The sequence below is a fragment of the Pelodiscus sinensis genome, chromosome 13 (genome assembly GCF_052426305.1).
Source record: "Pelodiscus sinensis isolate ZL-2025 chromosome 13, ASM5242630v1, whole genome shotgun sequence".
Lineage (NCBI taxonomy): Eukaryota > Metazoa > Chordata > Testudines > Trionychidae > Pelodiscus > Pelodiscus sinensis.
The window spans coordinates 16,938,499-16,954,188 of record NC_143064.1 but is presented as its reverse complement, the minus strand read 5'-3'; the positions used below and the strand labels follow the sequence as shown (position 1 = coordinate 16,954,188).

Genomic DNA, 15,690 nt, shown 5'->3' with positions numbered 1-15,690 from the left:
ATCTGGTGGGAAAGGCTCCACTACACAAAAGTTCATCATTTTGAAATTGCTTTGCTGTTTTGGGTTTTCTTAATTTTAAAAGCTGTTCTTTTTCTTTGCTCATTGATCCTTTATGCTATCATAAAAAGACACCAGATTAATTTCCTCTTTGATGAACTCACTTTCTTTGTAGTTTTGGTATTTCTGTTCCATGCTTTTGCCAGTCTTTATACTTTTTCCCCCTCCTTTGTTTGTGCCAAGTCTTTGCTTTTGCATTTGTAACTACATTCCTGGTCAATTTCTTTACGTCCATGTTTTCTTCCAGGTCTTATTTACTCCTAGTCCTTTGACAGAGTTTAAACATTTTTCTTTTATCATGTCTTGTACTTCTTCACTCTAACACCAAATTTTGTGTTGAATACCCACAATATATTTGTCGCCATAAAATCCCCAAATGTATCTGCTTCTTCTACTGGTGCTTCATCTTCTCCTTAACCTGAAAGTCCTACTAAGACTTCCCTTGTAGTTTTTGTCACCTTATCTTTGGTTACCTTTGATTTTCCTGTTCTTTATTCTTAGAAAAATATTTAAGATGAATGGTCTGTATTGACTAGTAAGACTCATTCCTGTAATTGCCTTGCAGTCTTGTATTTTTTACTTTCTGTTGGGAAAGCAAGTAATCAATTTGGCTTCTAATCCTTCCACTCTTATTACTCATAAAATCTTCATCTTCATCTCTTGTGCTAGTTGGAATATATTTTCTCTTTTGTCATATACATTTCAATAGCTCAGCATATTCTTCCATCTCATCCCCACAAAGTTTGTCTCAGCTTGGTGTATGTATAAATGTGTCTATGTGGGTGTGTCTAGACTACAGGGTTTTTTTGAAAAAAGGCATTCTTCCTCGTAAAATGACATTTTCTGCGGTCGAAAAAACTGCTGCGTTCTTTCGAAAGTAAATCAAAAGAATGCGGCAGTTTTTTTGACTGCGGAAAACGTCATTTTACGAGGACGTATGCCTTTTTTTGAAAGTACTCTTTTGAAAAAAGGCGCTATTGAATGCAAACTGTGCTTTTTTGAATGAGTGTCTAGACTCTTGAAAAAGCGGCTCGCTTTTTCAAAAAATCTGCTTGTAGTCTAGATGCTCTTTTTCAAAAGAGGCTTTTTCGAAAGCCTCTTTCGAAAGAGGCTTGCAGTCTAGACATAGCTTGTGTGTCTATGTGTTGAGTTATATGCCATGTTCCCTCTAATATTTTCCATTCACATGCACATTTTTTCCATCCATGTGCAGAATAAATGTTGTTATGTGTCCTGAGGAATGTGTGAATGTGGTCCACCAGGAGAAAACAAAAATTAGCTGTGTCGCTCTGCTAATCAGCTGGGCAACAGCTGCACAAGTGCCCAGCTTACAGGGAACACTGGTTGTGTGTATATTTCACAAGTACTATGTATACAAACACACACACACACACTTCACCATAGAGCCAGATGCACTACCATATGATACTGCAGGTTTCTCTCTCTGATCTCTTCGTAGTCTCTGTCTGATGCCAGCATCAGGCTCTATGAATGTTTATTTATGTTTCATGAATGTAGCTCAAAGACATTAAACTACACTAGCAGGATCATAATTTAATAGCAGTGCAAAGTGTTAATGCAATAATGCATGCATATTGGATTAGGAAAAGAAAGCTGTCACAAGGCACTTTAGTTCATTTGTAGCAATGCCTGAGACTGAGGTACTGATGTGGTATGAACAACTGAAAAACAAAGTCAGGGTTTTAGTGAAATTTCCCAAATACCACTCTAGGAATGCTGTGAGAAGCAATACAAGGAAGGCTGGAAGCTTGAAACCACAACCCTTTCTAGGAGATCTTACACAGTACATGGTTGGTTTCTTTGGGGATTTCTACCCCACCCTTCCTTGACCATTTCTAACCTACACTGATGGAGCTATGAATGGACATGTGCAAGAGTCTTCACTTACCTCGTACATTGGCCAGCATCTTCATTTTCTTTCTCCCTTGATTTTATATACATCTTCCTTTCCACCTTCAGATTTTTCCCCTTGTAAAGGCTTCACTGGATCATCTACAGGCTTCAGTTTGCTGCTGCCTCCTTTGAGGGCTTGCTCAGGTCATTCTGGGATAGCTTGGTTGGCTATATAAAGCCATACCTTCCCCAAATCATTATTACAGTGGTAAACAGGGAGAGAGGCACATCTCAGAGAACCTACCTGTACGAATGGAGGCATCTGCCCAGAATATGAACTTCTATTGCTGAAACCTTAGAATTACGTTGAAGCACAAAAGAGAAGATACTTTAAAAAATGCATTTTCCAAGTGTTTTTTCTCTTTCCTTTTATATGAAACGAGAAGAAAACATCTAAGCTTTGTGTCTCTCATCCTGCACCACTACCAAAAGGCATACTGTACAACTAAGTCAGGCCTGGGCAAAATACAGCCCTCAGGCTGGATCCAGCCCACCAAGACACTGGATCTTGCCCTCGGAGGCGGCAGGGAGCCCCAGGCAGGCTCCCCTGCTTGCCTTGCAGTCCTGAACTCCACTCAGAGTCTGGGAGGGAGTTTGGCTGAAGGAGGTGGTTGTGACCTAGGGCAGGGGACTGCCTGGCCCCATTTCCATTTTAAAATGGGAGGGGAGAAGCTTTAGGAGATGCCCAAGCCCCCAGCAAAATCCTATTGGCCAATGGGAGTTGCGTGTTTGAATAATAGGCAAGAAGAACCACAACCCCTCTCCTTGGCTCAGTTGTTCACACAAGCACAAGGCCAGGCTGGCTGGCTGGCTGGGAAACATTTTAAGCTTTGCAAGCCTTAACTCTGCAGGCAGGCAGTTTGGATGCTGGCTGGTAAGTCTTCTGGCCACAGCCTGCCTCTGGCACCTTGCCCCCCCTTCCACAACCCTCTGCCCCCCCAATTAATATACCTAAACCCTCTGCCCCCCCTCTTGCACCTATACCCCCTCCCAGATCTGGCACCCCAATTTCCTGCCTCAGATCACACCTCCTACCTGAGGTCACATCCCAAACCCCTGCAACTCCAGATCCCTGCCCTAGGTCACAACCGCCTCCTTCAGCCAAACTCCCACCCAGACTCCAGTCTCTCCCCTACACCCCAATCCCTTACCCCAAGCTCCCTTCTGCACCCAACCTCCATCCCAGACTCTGCATCTCCTCCATTAATATCATGGAAGAGTGTGGCCCTCAACCACTTTCCAAAATCTTGGGAGTTATCCCCCGTCAAAAAGTATTGCCCACTCCTGAACTAAGGGCATGGATCCAGTTGCTTTGATTATATTGTCATTGAAGGAATTCTTTTTAGAAATTGTCTTAGTTTGGCCCTTAGCGACAGACATGCCTGGTGAATGATTCAAAGTGAATTACTTCTTCAAAATGTTTGGTCCTGTCTATTTTTTGCTGCAGAGAATTATCCATAGATGAGTTTTGCTCATATTTTGCTATTCATAACTGTTAGACAAACCTTCATGGCCAGAATTTTCAGAGGGGCTCATGACCCACAACTGAAACCAGATTTTCCAAAGTGCTCAGCATTCAGCTACACTCTTTCTTCTCTGTGGAGGTTCATGGATGCTGCTTTGTTTTGGAAATTTGGCCCAATCGTGGGTGCTGAATCATTCTGAAAGTCTGGTCCTATAGGGCCAGGTACAGTTAGTGAAATACTTGCTGTTTATTAGTTGTGATGTGTGAATAGTCACTGAAGGTCACAAGGCAGTTTTTTGTGGGTGGCTGAAATCCAAAAAGATTCTAAGGTGGCTACGTGTACATTTCTGGAATGAACTTTTGTGCAAATATAGTTATGGAAATATGCACCAGACTTCCACTTACTGCAGACATTTTTGAGGCAAAATAAATATTTACAAATATGCATGGAAAGTAAATACAAAGATCCACAAACTATTGTCCGAATGAATTAGTGAACAGATGCTCACGAACTTTTCAGCTTTCTCCTAGCCTTAGTGACGGGACATTCTGCTACATTTACCATTGAGTGGAGAGGTTTATGCACAGTAATCTGCTAGTCACTAAGGGTGGTAGACTGGAGCACATGGGTATGTCTACACAGCAGTTAAATACACGTGGCTGATCCAAGTCAGCTGACAGTGGCTTTCAGGGCTTGGGCTACGAGGCTGTAGAATTCATTACTGTGTAGATGTTTGGGCTTGGGCTGGATACTGAGCTCTGGGACTCCACAAAGGGGAAGAGTTCCAGAGCCTAGTCTCCCACTCAGACATCTGCAGTGCAATTTTTACCCATAGAGCCTAAGCCCAGCAGCCCACGTCAGCTGATCCAGACCAGCTGCATCTGTGCTGCCAATCTTTTGCTCCAGTTTAGGCAAGCTGATTCTGAAGGAACTGCCTTTTTTCTGGCTATTTCATATGCCCCAGAACTGCTTTCCAGTCTGCATAACCTGATTTCCTAAATTATGATCCTTTTATAGCAGAACCTCACCAGTTTGCACTTGATAAATCTCACAATAAACTAAAGCAAGCTCTCTGTGATGATATAACTGGAGGAGAGCTGTAATGAAGTCATATTACAAAAGGCTTCATTACTGTTACAAATTTTGCTAGAGCATTATTTAATATGCTGGCAAAAGCATTTGTCAAATAAATGAACAAAGTCAGATTTTGATGCCTTCCTTTTAAAATGTTGTTCTGCTTATTAATTTGAAAACCATGTTTTTCAGTGGCTCTGCTACTCATGAGTGGGAATTAACACAGTGCTGTTATGATGGGTTCTGTTCTGCCATTTTACTTCCTTTCCAACTCATAGCCCATGCTTACAGCATCCACTGGATGAGCAAGTCACTGCATGTTGATGAACACTATTTTCATGCAAATTGTACCAATGAGTTATGTTGCATGTGTGTTTTTTCAAAGATAACATTTGGAAAATGAGTCTTATGCAAAGTACAAGAAGTTTTCCAGCAGGGTTCTTAAGATAGCAAATCACACCTACAATGATTCATAACAGATTTCTTCTAAAAATACATCTGTATTAAAAAATGAATAAAATTGTATGCTTGGCACTTACAAGCAAACTGATGCAGAGAAGGGGGGGAAGCCTAGGAACAAATTCACTCTGCTTACAGCCAAATTCTCTTCTTAGATGTGCATGAATAAATCTCGCTGAAGGCAATGTGTGCTGCATGGATCCAAGGACAGAATTTAGCTCAGGCGTACTGGCATAATGCCTGCGAGCCATCAACTCAAATTGTAAACTTTTATATAATGGAAACCACTTCAAGCCAGGTGCTGTGGCAGCGCCCCCAAAATCCCTAGTTCCAGCACCTATGGCTAGAACCTGCCACATTTAACATTATGCTTAACAAAAAGTCTGGGAAATGAAATACCAGGGCATCTTGCATTACTTCATCAACGTTTTTCAAAAAAGGTATCAGCCTAAAAAACACCATCACTGATCAAGAAATGTAGTTAAATAATTAGCAAGGAATCCATACAAGTGCAACACCCTTCAAGACTACACACACACAAACAATTTACTTATAAGTTATCTGTCATTAAATGCTACTATCAAGGTAAGAAAAGACCAGAAATGACTCAACCCTAAAATGACAGAAAGATATCTTAACAGAAAATTAGTCTCATACATCTTAATTGATTAAACTTATCCACTCATCCTGCTATCATTATTTATATAATGTCTTGCATGTTTCCTGTTAAATCCCTGGTCAGAAATCACTCCACTTGAGGGGACAAGGTTGTATAATAAATTAATTGGGCCTAAAACCAGCCACATTCAATAACAAATTTCCTGGAAGATGTTTTTCCAAGTACTACTACAAATTCTCAAACCATTCAGAAATCAGCTCACTCAAATGAGAATATCTGAATACAATAGACTGTACAAATGTGACAGAGTCTGTATGGGTGCAATTAATTATTTGGCATTTTAAAAAAGATAAGCGAGTGAATGATGATACACATAAGCAGCATGTCAGCGGTGTTTGAATAAGCATATGCACACACTACCATACAGAAAACACAGATGGATAGGACAAGATTTCCCTTTAGTTTCATGGAATATACAGTCTCTGATGGAATTTGATAAGTACCATTCCCAGTGAAACATTGGCAGCCTCCAGTACTTTGTGAAATAGATCTCTTAGCTGATGTTAATTATTGTAGCTGGTATTAACCGACTGGAGTGGAGATATGGAGATTTATACCAGCTAGGATCTGGCTTTCTATAATTATTTCATAATAGAAATATAGTCTTTGGTCTTAAAATAAAGAGGAACTTCTATTTTTGGACATAAAAGTAATAAACCTTATAATACCAGTTTGTTTAGTCGAATCTAATAGAAGTTAAATCTCCATGGCAAGTCAATTTGAAATGTATTTTTTTCTTTTGTGAGACTTAAAATCCTTGCAAAATTGTAGGATTTTTTAGTCATTGGGGTTCCTTTAGTCTCAAAATGTAATTGTCTGATGTCAAGGAATGTATGATATCAAGAAGAGGCATAATTAAACTCAGAGCCATCTGACTTTAAAGCACACTTGACAAACTAAAGGGAGGAAGACAAGCAGCTACAGAATCAATTTTCTGTGTGAGTAAGTTCTTTATAGTCCAGTAATGAGTAACAGCACACACATACACAAGCAAATGGGTCACATACTCACCACGTCTTGACCACAAATTAGAATATCAGGGAGTCAGAGGAGCTCAGTCTAAGACCACGGCACCATCAATCTGTAATGATTCAAGCCTATATACAGTCCGTGCGCGCACGCACGCACGCACGCACACACACACACACACACACACAGAGGAGGAAGTATTTGATTACAAACTACTCAGGACATTTATTCTACAAAGACTGAGTCTCTACCAGATAAGCTAATAGAGCTGTTAGCTTAGCTAGTAAGAATAGCTGTCATGAGTGAGTTATCTCCATCATACTGCACCATCGGCTGACACATGCACATCTCATTCCATGACACACCTGGCATCTGGTACCTTATTGTGATCGCTTCTATCTTTCCCCAACTATTATTTCCTTTAAAGGAAAAACAAAACAGTTTTGAAAAATCTGTTTATCTTCTCCTCTTGACATTTTTTAAAAAAAAGCAGTGTACATATTTTATGCATGAAAATATGAGCCTGAACCAAAGGACTAGATCCAATCTCCTTCAACCGGTGTGGTTTTTTGGATTCAAATTCAAGTTGCAGAATGGCTCCCTTGTCCTTTCTCAGTCTGATGTAAAATCGTGGATGAGAACACACCTAGATTTTGAAGAAGTCTGGATCCAAATCTGGTGTTGAACTTCGGTTGGGCTTACCTTTAATTAAAATGTACATCCTCTTATCCATCTCCTCTCTGAGTTGCACTATTAGAATGGGAAGTCAATTAGAATAATTTGCTGCTCTTCAATAGTGTACCTCATTTGAGGATCTCAGTGCGCTGTGCAAACAGTACAATGTTAGGAAAAAAGGGTTTTAATCAATCTGAAAACAAATCACAAGTCTCCACTGCAGCCCTTACCGTATACGGTGTGAAATCCATGCTAAAGCAAAGCAACAAACAATGAACAACGTACTGGGCCATGTTCATTCCTGTTATAACTCCACTGCGTTGTGTGGAGTTACACCAGGAATGAATTTCAGCCTCCTGGGTTTGTGTTTCATACCAATCAATCAAAAAAGTGGGGAAAAAAACAGCATGTAAATAATGTTAACACTTGAGTTAGTAGCATAATGGCTCCCCCCTTCAGCCCTGACCCCATGCCAATGCTAAGCACTGCACTGGACATCTCCATTGACATGACCCTAGCTTATTTGTAGTTGACACAATGTTAATAGAAGTTAATTGCTACCGTTATTTGACATGTTAGTTGATGTTTAGGAAATACTTCGTCTATTAATGTACAGGTGGTTAAGGGAATGCTATCTTATTATTATCAATGAATAACATATGGGCTTTGTTTTAAGAGGGATATTGTTTTACATACTTATTTAATGTCCTAATAAGAATTTAGCATTAAAATAATGTAGATAATTGCAAAATTCAAACTGTCAGCCTGAGGTGGGGGGCAGGAACGGACTATAGACTTTAGAGAGAGAAGTGGGAGAAGAGGAAGAAAATGGAGGCAAAGATCTGTCTTTAACCATATATCATACAGCATGATATATCGGTACTTGCCATAGGTACATAAGCAGAGCTACAGTTCTCTTTTGGAGCTCAGGCAAAAACTTGAGCTTTGCTTTAAAAGTGTATGATGTCAACAGAATCCCTCAAGCACTACTGTTAAATTGTTCTGGTAATAACAGTTACTGTAGTAGAGACACTAATTGATAAGCTTTGGCAAAAGATGAGTTGTCCAAAGTAACTTAACGTTCTCTACTAAAATCCACATTGTGAAAACTGTGCTATTTTCTGCACAGTCGGGAATATATTGTTCTTTATATTTTAATGCCAAGACACACCAGGCTGTGGTATAAAGTGCCTGCAAAATGTCGCCATTGGAAATTAACACTTTTAAAATAAAAAAATCTATTTTTGACCACTCTAGAAGTAATAATTTATAAGAATTAGCTTAGTTCTTTTTAAGGCTCTCCCTCTTTCCGAGGGAGAAAGTGTGCATCTGACCCGAGAACTAGCTTGGGCCACATTCTGCTCCCAGGAGACATATGCTGATGAGTGATAAATCCCTGATGACTGAGGTTTATAGCTGAAAAAAAAAATCCAGCCATTAACCCCAAACTGTACGATAAACAACAAATAAAGAGAAGAGAGATTTGTGATTCATGGTTAAAAACGACAAATCAAAGGTTCTCCTCATTTCCATTTTCTTTCCCTGCAATATACTTTATCATGGAATAACTGGCAGTGCTTTCTCAGCATCTCCTAACAGGCTTGAGTACTTGTTAACAGAGCATTATTTTCTTTAAATGATGCCTGAGCAAGTACAAACATAGAAAGATGACCTAGCCCTTACTATTATCATTACCAAAAAATCCCCTATGTTATATTCCTCAGCACTTTAAAAGTTAGTTAGCTCTCTGCCATTCCAGAAATTGCTAAAGTTGCTTTGTGCAAAGAAATCTCTTTCATGGGGCACAGCCAGACAATACAGTGTTGGATGCTGCAAGGATATTAAACATTTAATGTACTTGCACATATAACATTGTATAAAAAGTTTCATGAGAGACAAGAATGAGAACTAAGAAGCCTATTAAAACCCATACTCTTTTTCCAGGCTGGAGATGAGTCTAAAGAACTGAAGTGATTACATGAATCTAAATTTCAGTCTTTTCTTTCTTTTTATTAGACAACTGCTTTTGCTAATATCCAAGATGACTGAAGTAACAGATTTATTCATTAACTTTACCCAGATGTAACCGACTTTTATTAATAAAATATGATAGTAATTTGCAACAATTGTCCAAAACTCTGCTGTTTATGAAAAATAATGTTACGGCAGTATTTTGGACCAATACAAAAGGATTTGTTTTATGAGATTGCATGTTACTATTCTTTAAATTATACTAACTATATTTCTGGAAATTACTCTGAATACTTTTCAGAACTAAAAAACCTTAATTTTGTTGGAAATTCCTGTACTTAGTATGATCAACAATATGATGGAAATGATAATAGTGAGTCTAGTGCAACTTTCCTGTGCAAATCACTCAGGTAAACGCAACTGTAGCTGCTATGTTAATCAGTTAGTGGACACTGACTGATTAGCTGTTGCAGAAGATGAGTTGTTCAAAGTAACCTGAAGTTCTCAGCTAAAATCCACACTTAAAATGAGTGAAATCCTGATTCCACTGAAGTTGATGTGAGCTTCACCCAATATCTGTTTAAATAGTGCAGCAAATATAATTTTATATCCTTCTATCTAAAATTTTTACAAAGGGACAGTCTCTGAAGTATTAAAGGTTGCGTTCTCTTCTAGGTTATGTGCCATTGAAATTGCTTTTTTAAAGCTTCATTTCCAAATGTAAATGTATCCTTTCCAGACCACCACACACTTCAGTTGGGCAAGCAGAGACTGCTAGCCTGAGCAGGCAGTGCATCTCCTATTTCTAGCCACAGGTACTGCATTTTCCAAGTCATTATGAAATGTTTCTTGCCAGTAGGGGAGGGTCACAGGAGACTCTATTCTTAGTGTTAAACAAAGTCTTGCTGCTGTGATAACTACTTTACCCTCACCTACTGAGTCTGGTTAGCAGTTGGTTTTACAATCAAATTTTCTTTCTTTCTTTCTTTCTTTCTTTCTTTCTTTCTTTCTTTCTTTCTTTCTTTCTTTCTTTCTTTCTTTCTTTCTTTCTTTCTTTCTTTCTTTCTTTCTTTCTTTCTTTCTTTCTTCCTTCCTTCCTTCCTTCCTTCCTTCCTTCCTTCCTTCCTTTCTTCCAACATATAACACATAACTTTAAAGCACTGAATTATGAAACACCCTTTGCTCATTGCTTTGTACTACATTAATACACGATTGCTATTTTCTTGTCCACTGATGAGCTCATGTGAGAACTTATTAACTTAATGTATCCCTGGCAGGGCCAACACTATTGGCGGCTCTATCTGTTAGTTAAATAAGGATCCCAAGTTTGATCAAAACTATGACTGTTTAAAAAGCTACTGCGCAACCAAGCGGCTTTTTCATGATTATTCAAATGATTCTAATCTGTGTCCTTTTTTGCCTTGATCAGTCAAATAACAGCCTTGCCGATTACTCTTTACTAAGGTACCCGATTGTGGTGACATTGAGGCTGACCTTGGAGTCACCTCCCCCGCTGCCGCACTCTCCTTTGTCGTACCACCATTTGTTTTTCAATTTGTCCAAGAGGCCTTGCTCATTCAGTTTTAATACTGCCAGGTTAACAGCATTTCTTGAAACGATAAAACATAACTTGTAAGAAAATGCACAAATGCTTAAGAAATCGTAACGTATAAAAAAAGGAGCACAAGAGGACAAATTGGCTAAATTTCACAGAACGTGGAGCTATAAAAATGTTTCTACAGCAAATACAGGGTTAATATTGGAAGGTGGCATGGAGGATAACATTTGCTCAAAACTGAAGTGTGCGGGATGGGGAAATTGTCTTTGAGGAAAAAAAGTAACAAGAACACCACATCATGCAATTAACATTCGTCACATATGGCAGTTTAACTTGGCTTTTACCATTTAAATTGAAAAAGCCATTGAACTGTAAAATTAAAACAGCAACAAACAATCAGAAAGGACAACACAGAGAGAACATTAAAAAATGGATGCATTAAGTAAATGAAACCATAATTTACCGTCTTATTTTACTCCATGGAATATTGAAGATTTTTAAACTTTAAAGTTACCTCAAAATCCACAAGAAAGAAAATGACAACACAATACATCAGGGTAGGTGGAATACTATAACAACATATATATTGTTATATTATTCCACCCACCTTAATGCTGAGCCTTTTGGAGTTGCTACACCATAGCCTTTGGAATCCAGGTTCCCACCAACTTTCATTGTGTCACATGGCTTTCGCTGCTCGATGTACTCGTTCATGGTTGACTCAAGCAGGAAGGCAAACTTTCCCTTTGACTTCCGCACTCTAGCCACCCCATCTGCTGTTGTTTTGGTAAATACAGATGGCTCTGCTGACTTCATGTATGACCACATTTTCTCGTAGACCGCTATCTTTGATCTCTGAGAAAGATAACAGAAAGCAGACAAAGAAAAACATTACATACGCACGTTGCACAGTATGTAAGTGTTGTGCTGTCAAAGTCTACGCAATACAGATTGGGTTGCAACTGACTGAAGATTACTGTCAATAACTAAGGTTTTGTGAACACTCCCCAGCACAACGGGGTCCTGGTTAGCTTCTAGCACCTAATATACTAGATATAATGAATAATAATAAATGCAGCAAGTGAAGCTAGTTAATGGAGAACAGTACTGGCCCTTAAACAATTACCAAACACAGCAGGGAGTTAGGAAAAAAGGGGTTAGGCAAGAGAGAAGCTGAGACATTTCTCTTACTAACTGACATTTAATAGGCTGCTTAACATTCAAAATGAAAAGCAGTGCATTCCATCCCAGTCCCTTGTTCTTTCCGTTTCTGTGCGTGCTGCTGTAACATCAATCCAGATAAAAAAAAATTAAACCCTAGCTCATCTGTTATGGCTAATACATGCCAATGAAGGTCCACTACTTTCCACACAAATCATCACTATCAGTTTGTTTCATTCTGTAACACACTACTAGTGAACCACAGACACCTGCCTATTAAAGAACTCCCAAGAAGACAAGAATGTGCTTCTTCTAGTGGAATAGTGATAGAAATGTAGCTGTGTTAGTCTGGTGTAGCTGAAGCAAAATGCAGGACAATGTAGCACTTTAAAGACTAACAAGATGGTTTATTAGATGATGAGCTTTCGTGGGCCAGATCCACTTCCTCAGGTTTGGCCCACGAAAGCTCATCATCTAATAAACCATCTTGTTAGTCTTTAAAGTGCTACATAGTCCTGCATTTTGCTTCTTCTAGTGGTGATATCAAGTTTACAGCTGCAGCCAAGAGACAGCAATAGCTCTACTGGGCTGCTAAAGGATGAGAACACCATCTGGGAGGTATGTACTGTGATTGCAAAGATTTTATTTACCATTGATCAACTTTCCTTGTTCAGATGGTTTCAAATGTTGCTGAAGAATAACAAGCATGCTAGTAATAAGCTGATACTTCACTTTAATGAGAGCAAAAGAGTTAATGTAAAGAGCTCAATGGCCGACAGGTGATTTTATTATACCCAGATGCTGATTATGCATTTTTTTACTGCAGGTTGATTTGTTCAGTTTCGAGAGAGCCAAACATACTGATTTTGGCTCTAATACATATGCTTAGTAACTTAGGGAGGCTGCAAAACTTTTAGAACAACTTCCCCTTCTCCTTTTTGCCCACTCTTTGGGTCACATCTTTAAATGGCAGAAAACGCCACATGAGGTAATCCCCTCATCTCACCCTACACACATTAAACCATCTTAATGTATTGAGTGGCGCTGCTGACCCGCGGGACAAAGGGACCAATTACTCTGGGGCTCCCAGCTGCTGTTGCTGCTATTGCAATGGCTGGAGCTTCTGGCCGTTTAGAATTGCTGTGGATCACTTTGTGCAATCTGGCCAGGGAGTGGGAGGCGCTGCCCATCCAGGCGGTGCTGGAGTCTGGACTTCTGCTCCACTTATTCCAGGAATACAGAGCCATACCCTCCCCCCATTGTCCAAGGGCTGGCAATCCCGCTGACTCCTCTGCTATTGAGTAACATTATCAGTATACCGTGCCATCACATAATGTTCCCTGTCTGTTCCACACTGGGCAGAAAAGCCTGGTTAATTACTGCAAACTCAGGATTTATACAAAACCTTCAGTGTAAACCATATTTCTGTCATTTTCCTTGTCGAGCCTTATCTGGAATCACAAAATCTATTGCACTAGGTACCACACACAGTAGTTAAGATCAGTGCACACTCCTGTGAACTTGCAGAAGACTATTCATTCTGATCAGTAGGAGATCAAGTCAGTTTTTATTTCTTTTCAAGTGACTACCTAATGCTCAGTAAACATTTTATAGATAGCATATCCTGCCTTCATTCCTTGTATTAATATACAGCTGTGATTGCTAGAGAGGAGTATAGGGCCAGGGTTTTATTGTAATTATTTCTCCTGACGACCGGAAAAATAATTGAAAACACAATCCAGTTAAAACCATTATGATACACAAGAGAAAATCAGAGTGAAGGGAGAATAGTGTGCCTTCATTAAGAGGAGGGTGGAATACCATGCAACAGTCGAGAGATGAAAAATGAGAATATTTCTTAGAGAAAAATAGCTTTTTCAAATGCTTTTTAAAAGTGTGAGAAACAGTCTACTGAGGCTATGTCTACACTGCACAGATATCTTGAAAAAACTCTGCTGCATCCATGGAATGCGTCTGCTTTTCTGAAAAAAATTTCAGTAAAGCAGAAGCGTTTTTTCGGCATCCCTGTAAATCTCATTTTACGAGGAAGAAGGGATGTTCTGAAAGAGTTTTTTTCTGACATTTGGCCCCGTGTAGATGGGCCAAATGTCAGAGAAGCCTCTTTTGGAAGAAAAGCGGAAAATGATACCCAAATTGCGGTTCACAATTTGCGTATCCTTTTCCAACTTTTCTTTGTAGTGTAGACATAGCCAGAGGCAGGTATCTGAAGAAATGGGCAGTGAAATAAACTCCACACATGAAAGGAGTGGGGGGGGGGGGGGGGAGAGGGGTAGTGGATAGGGTATTAGTCTTGGACTTGGGAGACTACAGACTTCCTGTGTGATCTTGGACATGCCACATAATTTTTCTGTGGCTCAGTTTTGTAGTTCTGTAAAATGGGGATAACATGCCCCCATCTTACACAGTGCTGTGGTGATAAATATCTCAGAGATGTTCACATAGGATAGCCATAAAAGGACCCAGATGAGAGAGCAAAAAGCATGATTCCCACTTTTAGGTTGTGTCTAGACTGGCAAGTTTTTCCGCAAAATCATCTGCTTTTGTGGAAAAACTTGCCAGCTGTCTACACTGGCCACTTCAATTTCCGCAAGAACACTGATGATCTCATGTAAGATCGTCAGTGTTCTTGTGGAAATACTGTGCTGCTCCCGTTCGGGCAAAAGCCCTCTTGCGCAAATCATTTGCGCAAATCATTTGCGCAAGAGGGCCAGTGTAGACAGCACAGTACTGTTTTGCGCAAAAAAGGCCCAATGGCTAAAATGGCGATCGGGGTTTTTTTGCACAAAAGTGCGTCTAGAATGGCATGGACGCTTTTCTGCAAAAAGTGCTTTTGCGGAAAAGCGTCCATCCCAATCTAGACGCTCTTTTCCGTGCCAGTCTAGATGTTAAAAGCATTTCCGGAAAATCATGCCAGTGTAGATGTAGCCTATAGTATATTGTCAAGCTTACCAAAGTTAATACATAACCAATGCCCCAGCTTGACAAAGGTTTACTATGTCCAGCATCTTTCTATCAAAGTATCCTGGCGCAGTTTAGAAAGTTTAAACTGACCCTGAAACTATCTGCAGAAATCACTTTATCCACTATTCAAACACCGGTGGGTTACAATATGGCATGTGTTTAACATAAGACAGCAGTACTATTAATGGGTTAGGCCAGGAATGCAATGGCTTTAGTGGGAATTTGTCTTTGACATGGGTTTTAACCCCCTACTGAAGTTCTGTGAAATGTTCATGACCAGAGTTTCCTTTTATATAAAAAAGGGCAACTCCAGAAGCCATAAGGTCAGGCTGGGGCACTGGTTCTGTACTAACTCAGAACAAATTATAATGCACAGAATTGCCACCATAGCTTTTTGCAGCAAAAGAGCTTCCTTGGAACTTCCCCATCAAAGAAATAATTGTGTGAAGGAAAGTCTAGACTATGAGTCTTTAGATCAGTTTCATACTGTTCATCTATGGCAGACTTTCAGCCCACCTTACATCACAGAAACAGCCAAGACCACAATCCCTGCGCTTGTGATGATTATAATATGCACCCAGAAATGCCACTGGTGGATGTATAAACAGGACTATCCTCCCCATGCCTTCTCTGTGGCAGTACTCTCACTCCCTCTGAACACCACAGAGGCCTGGTCTACATTAGACTACACAGGTCGGCTTAAGGTATGCCATCTAGTTATGCAA

At 39.7% G+C, this 15,690-nt stretch overlaps 1 protein-coding gene across 1 annotated transcript in view; it reads right to left on the bottom strand.

Moving 5' to 3' along the window:
* Positions 1 to 15,690, bottom strand: part of GRIA3 (glutamate ionotropic receptor AMPA type subunit 3) — a 253,895-nt gene that overhangs the window by 27,079 nt on the left and 211,126 nt on the right. Inside the window, exons 13-14 of the mRNA XM_075940981.2 lie at positions 11,430 to 11,677; positions 10,759 to 10,873 (exon numbers count right to left, since the gene is read on the bottom strand). Coding sequence (XP_075797096.2) covers positions 10,759 to 10,873; positions 11,430 to 11,677 — 363 coding nt within the window. The remainder of the gene's footprint in view (positions 1 to 10,758; positions 10,874 to 11,429; positions 11,678 to 15,690) is intronic.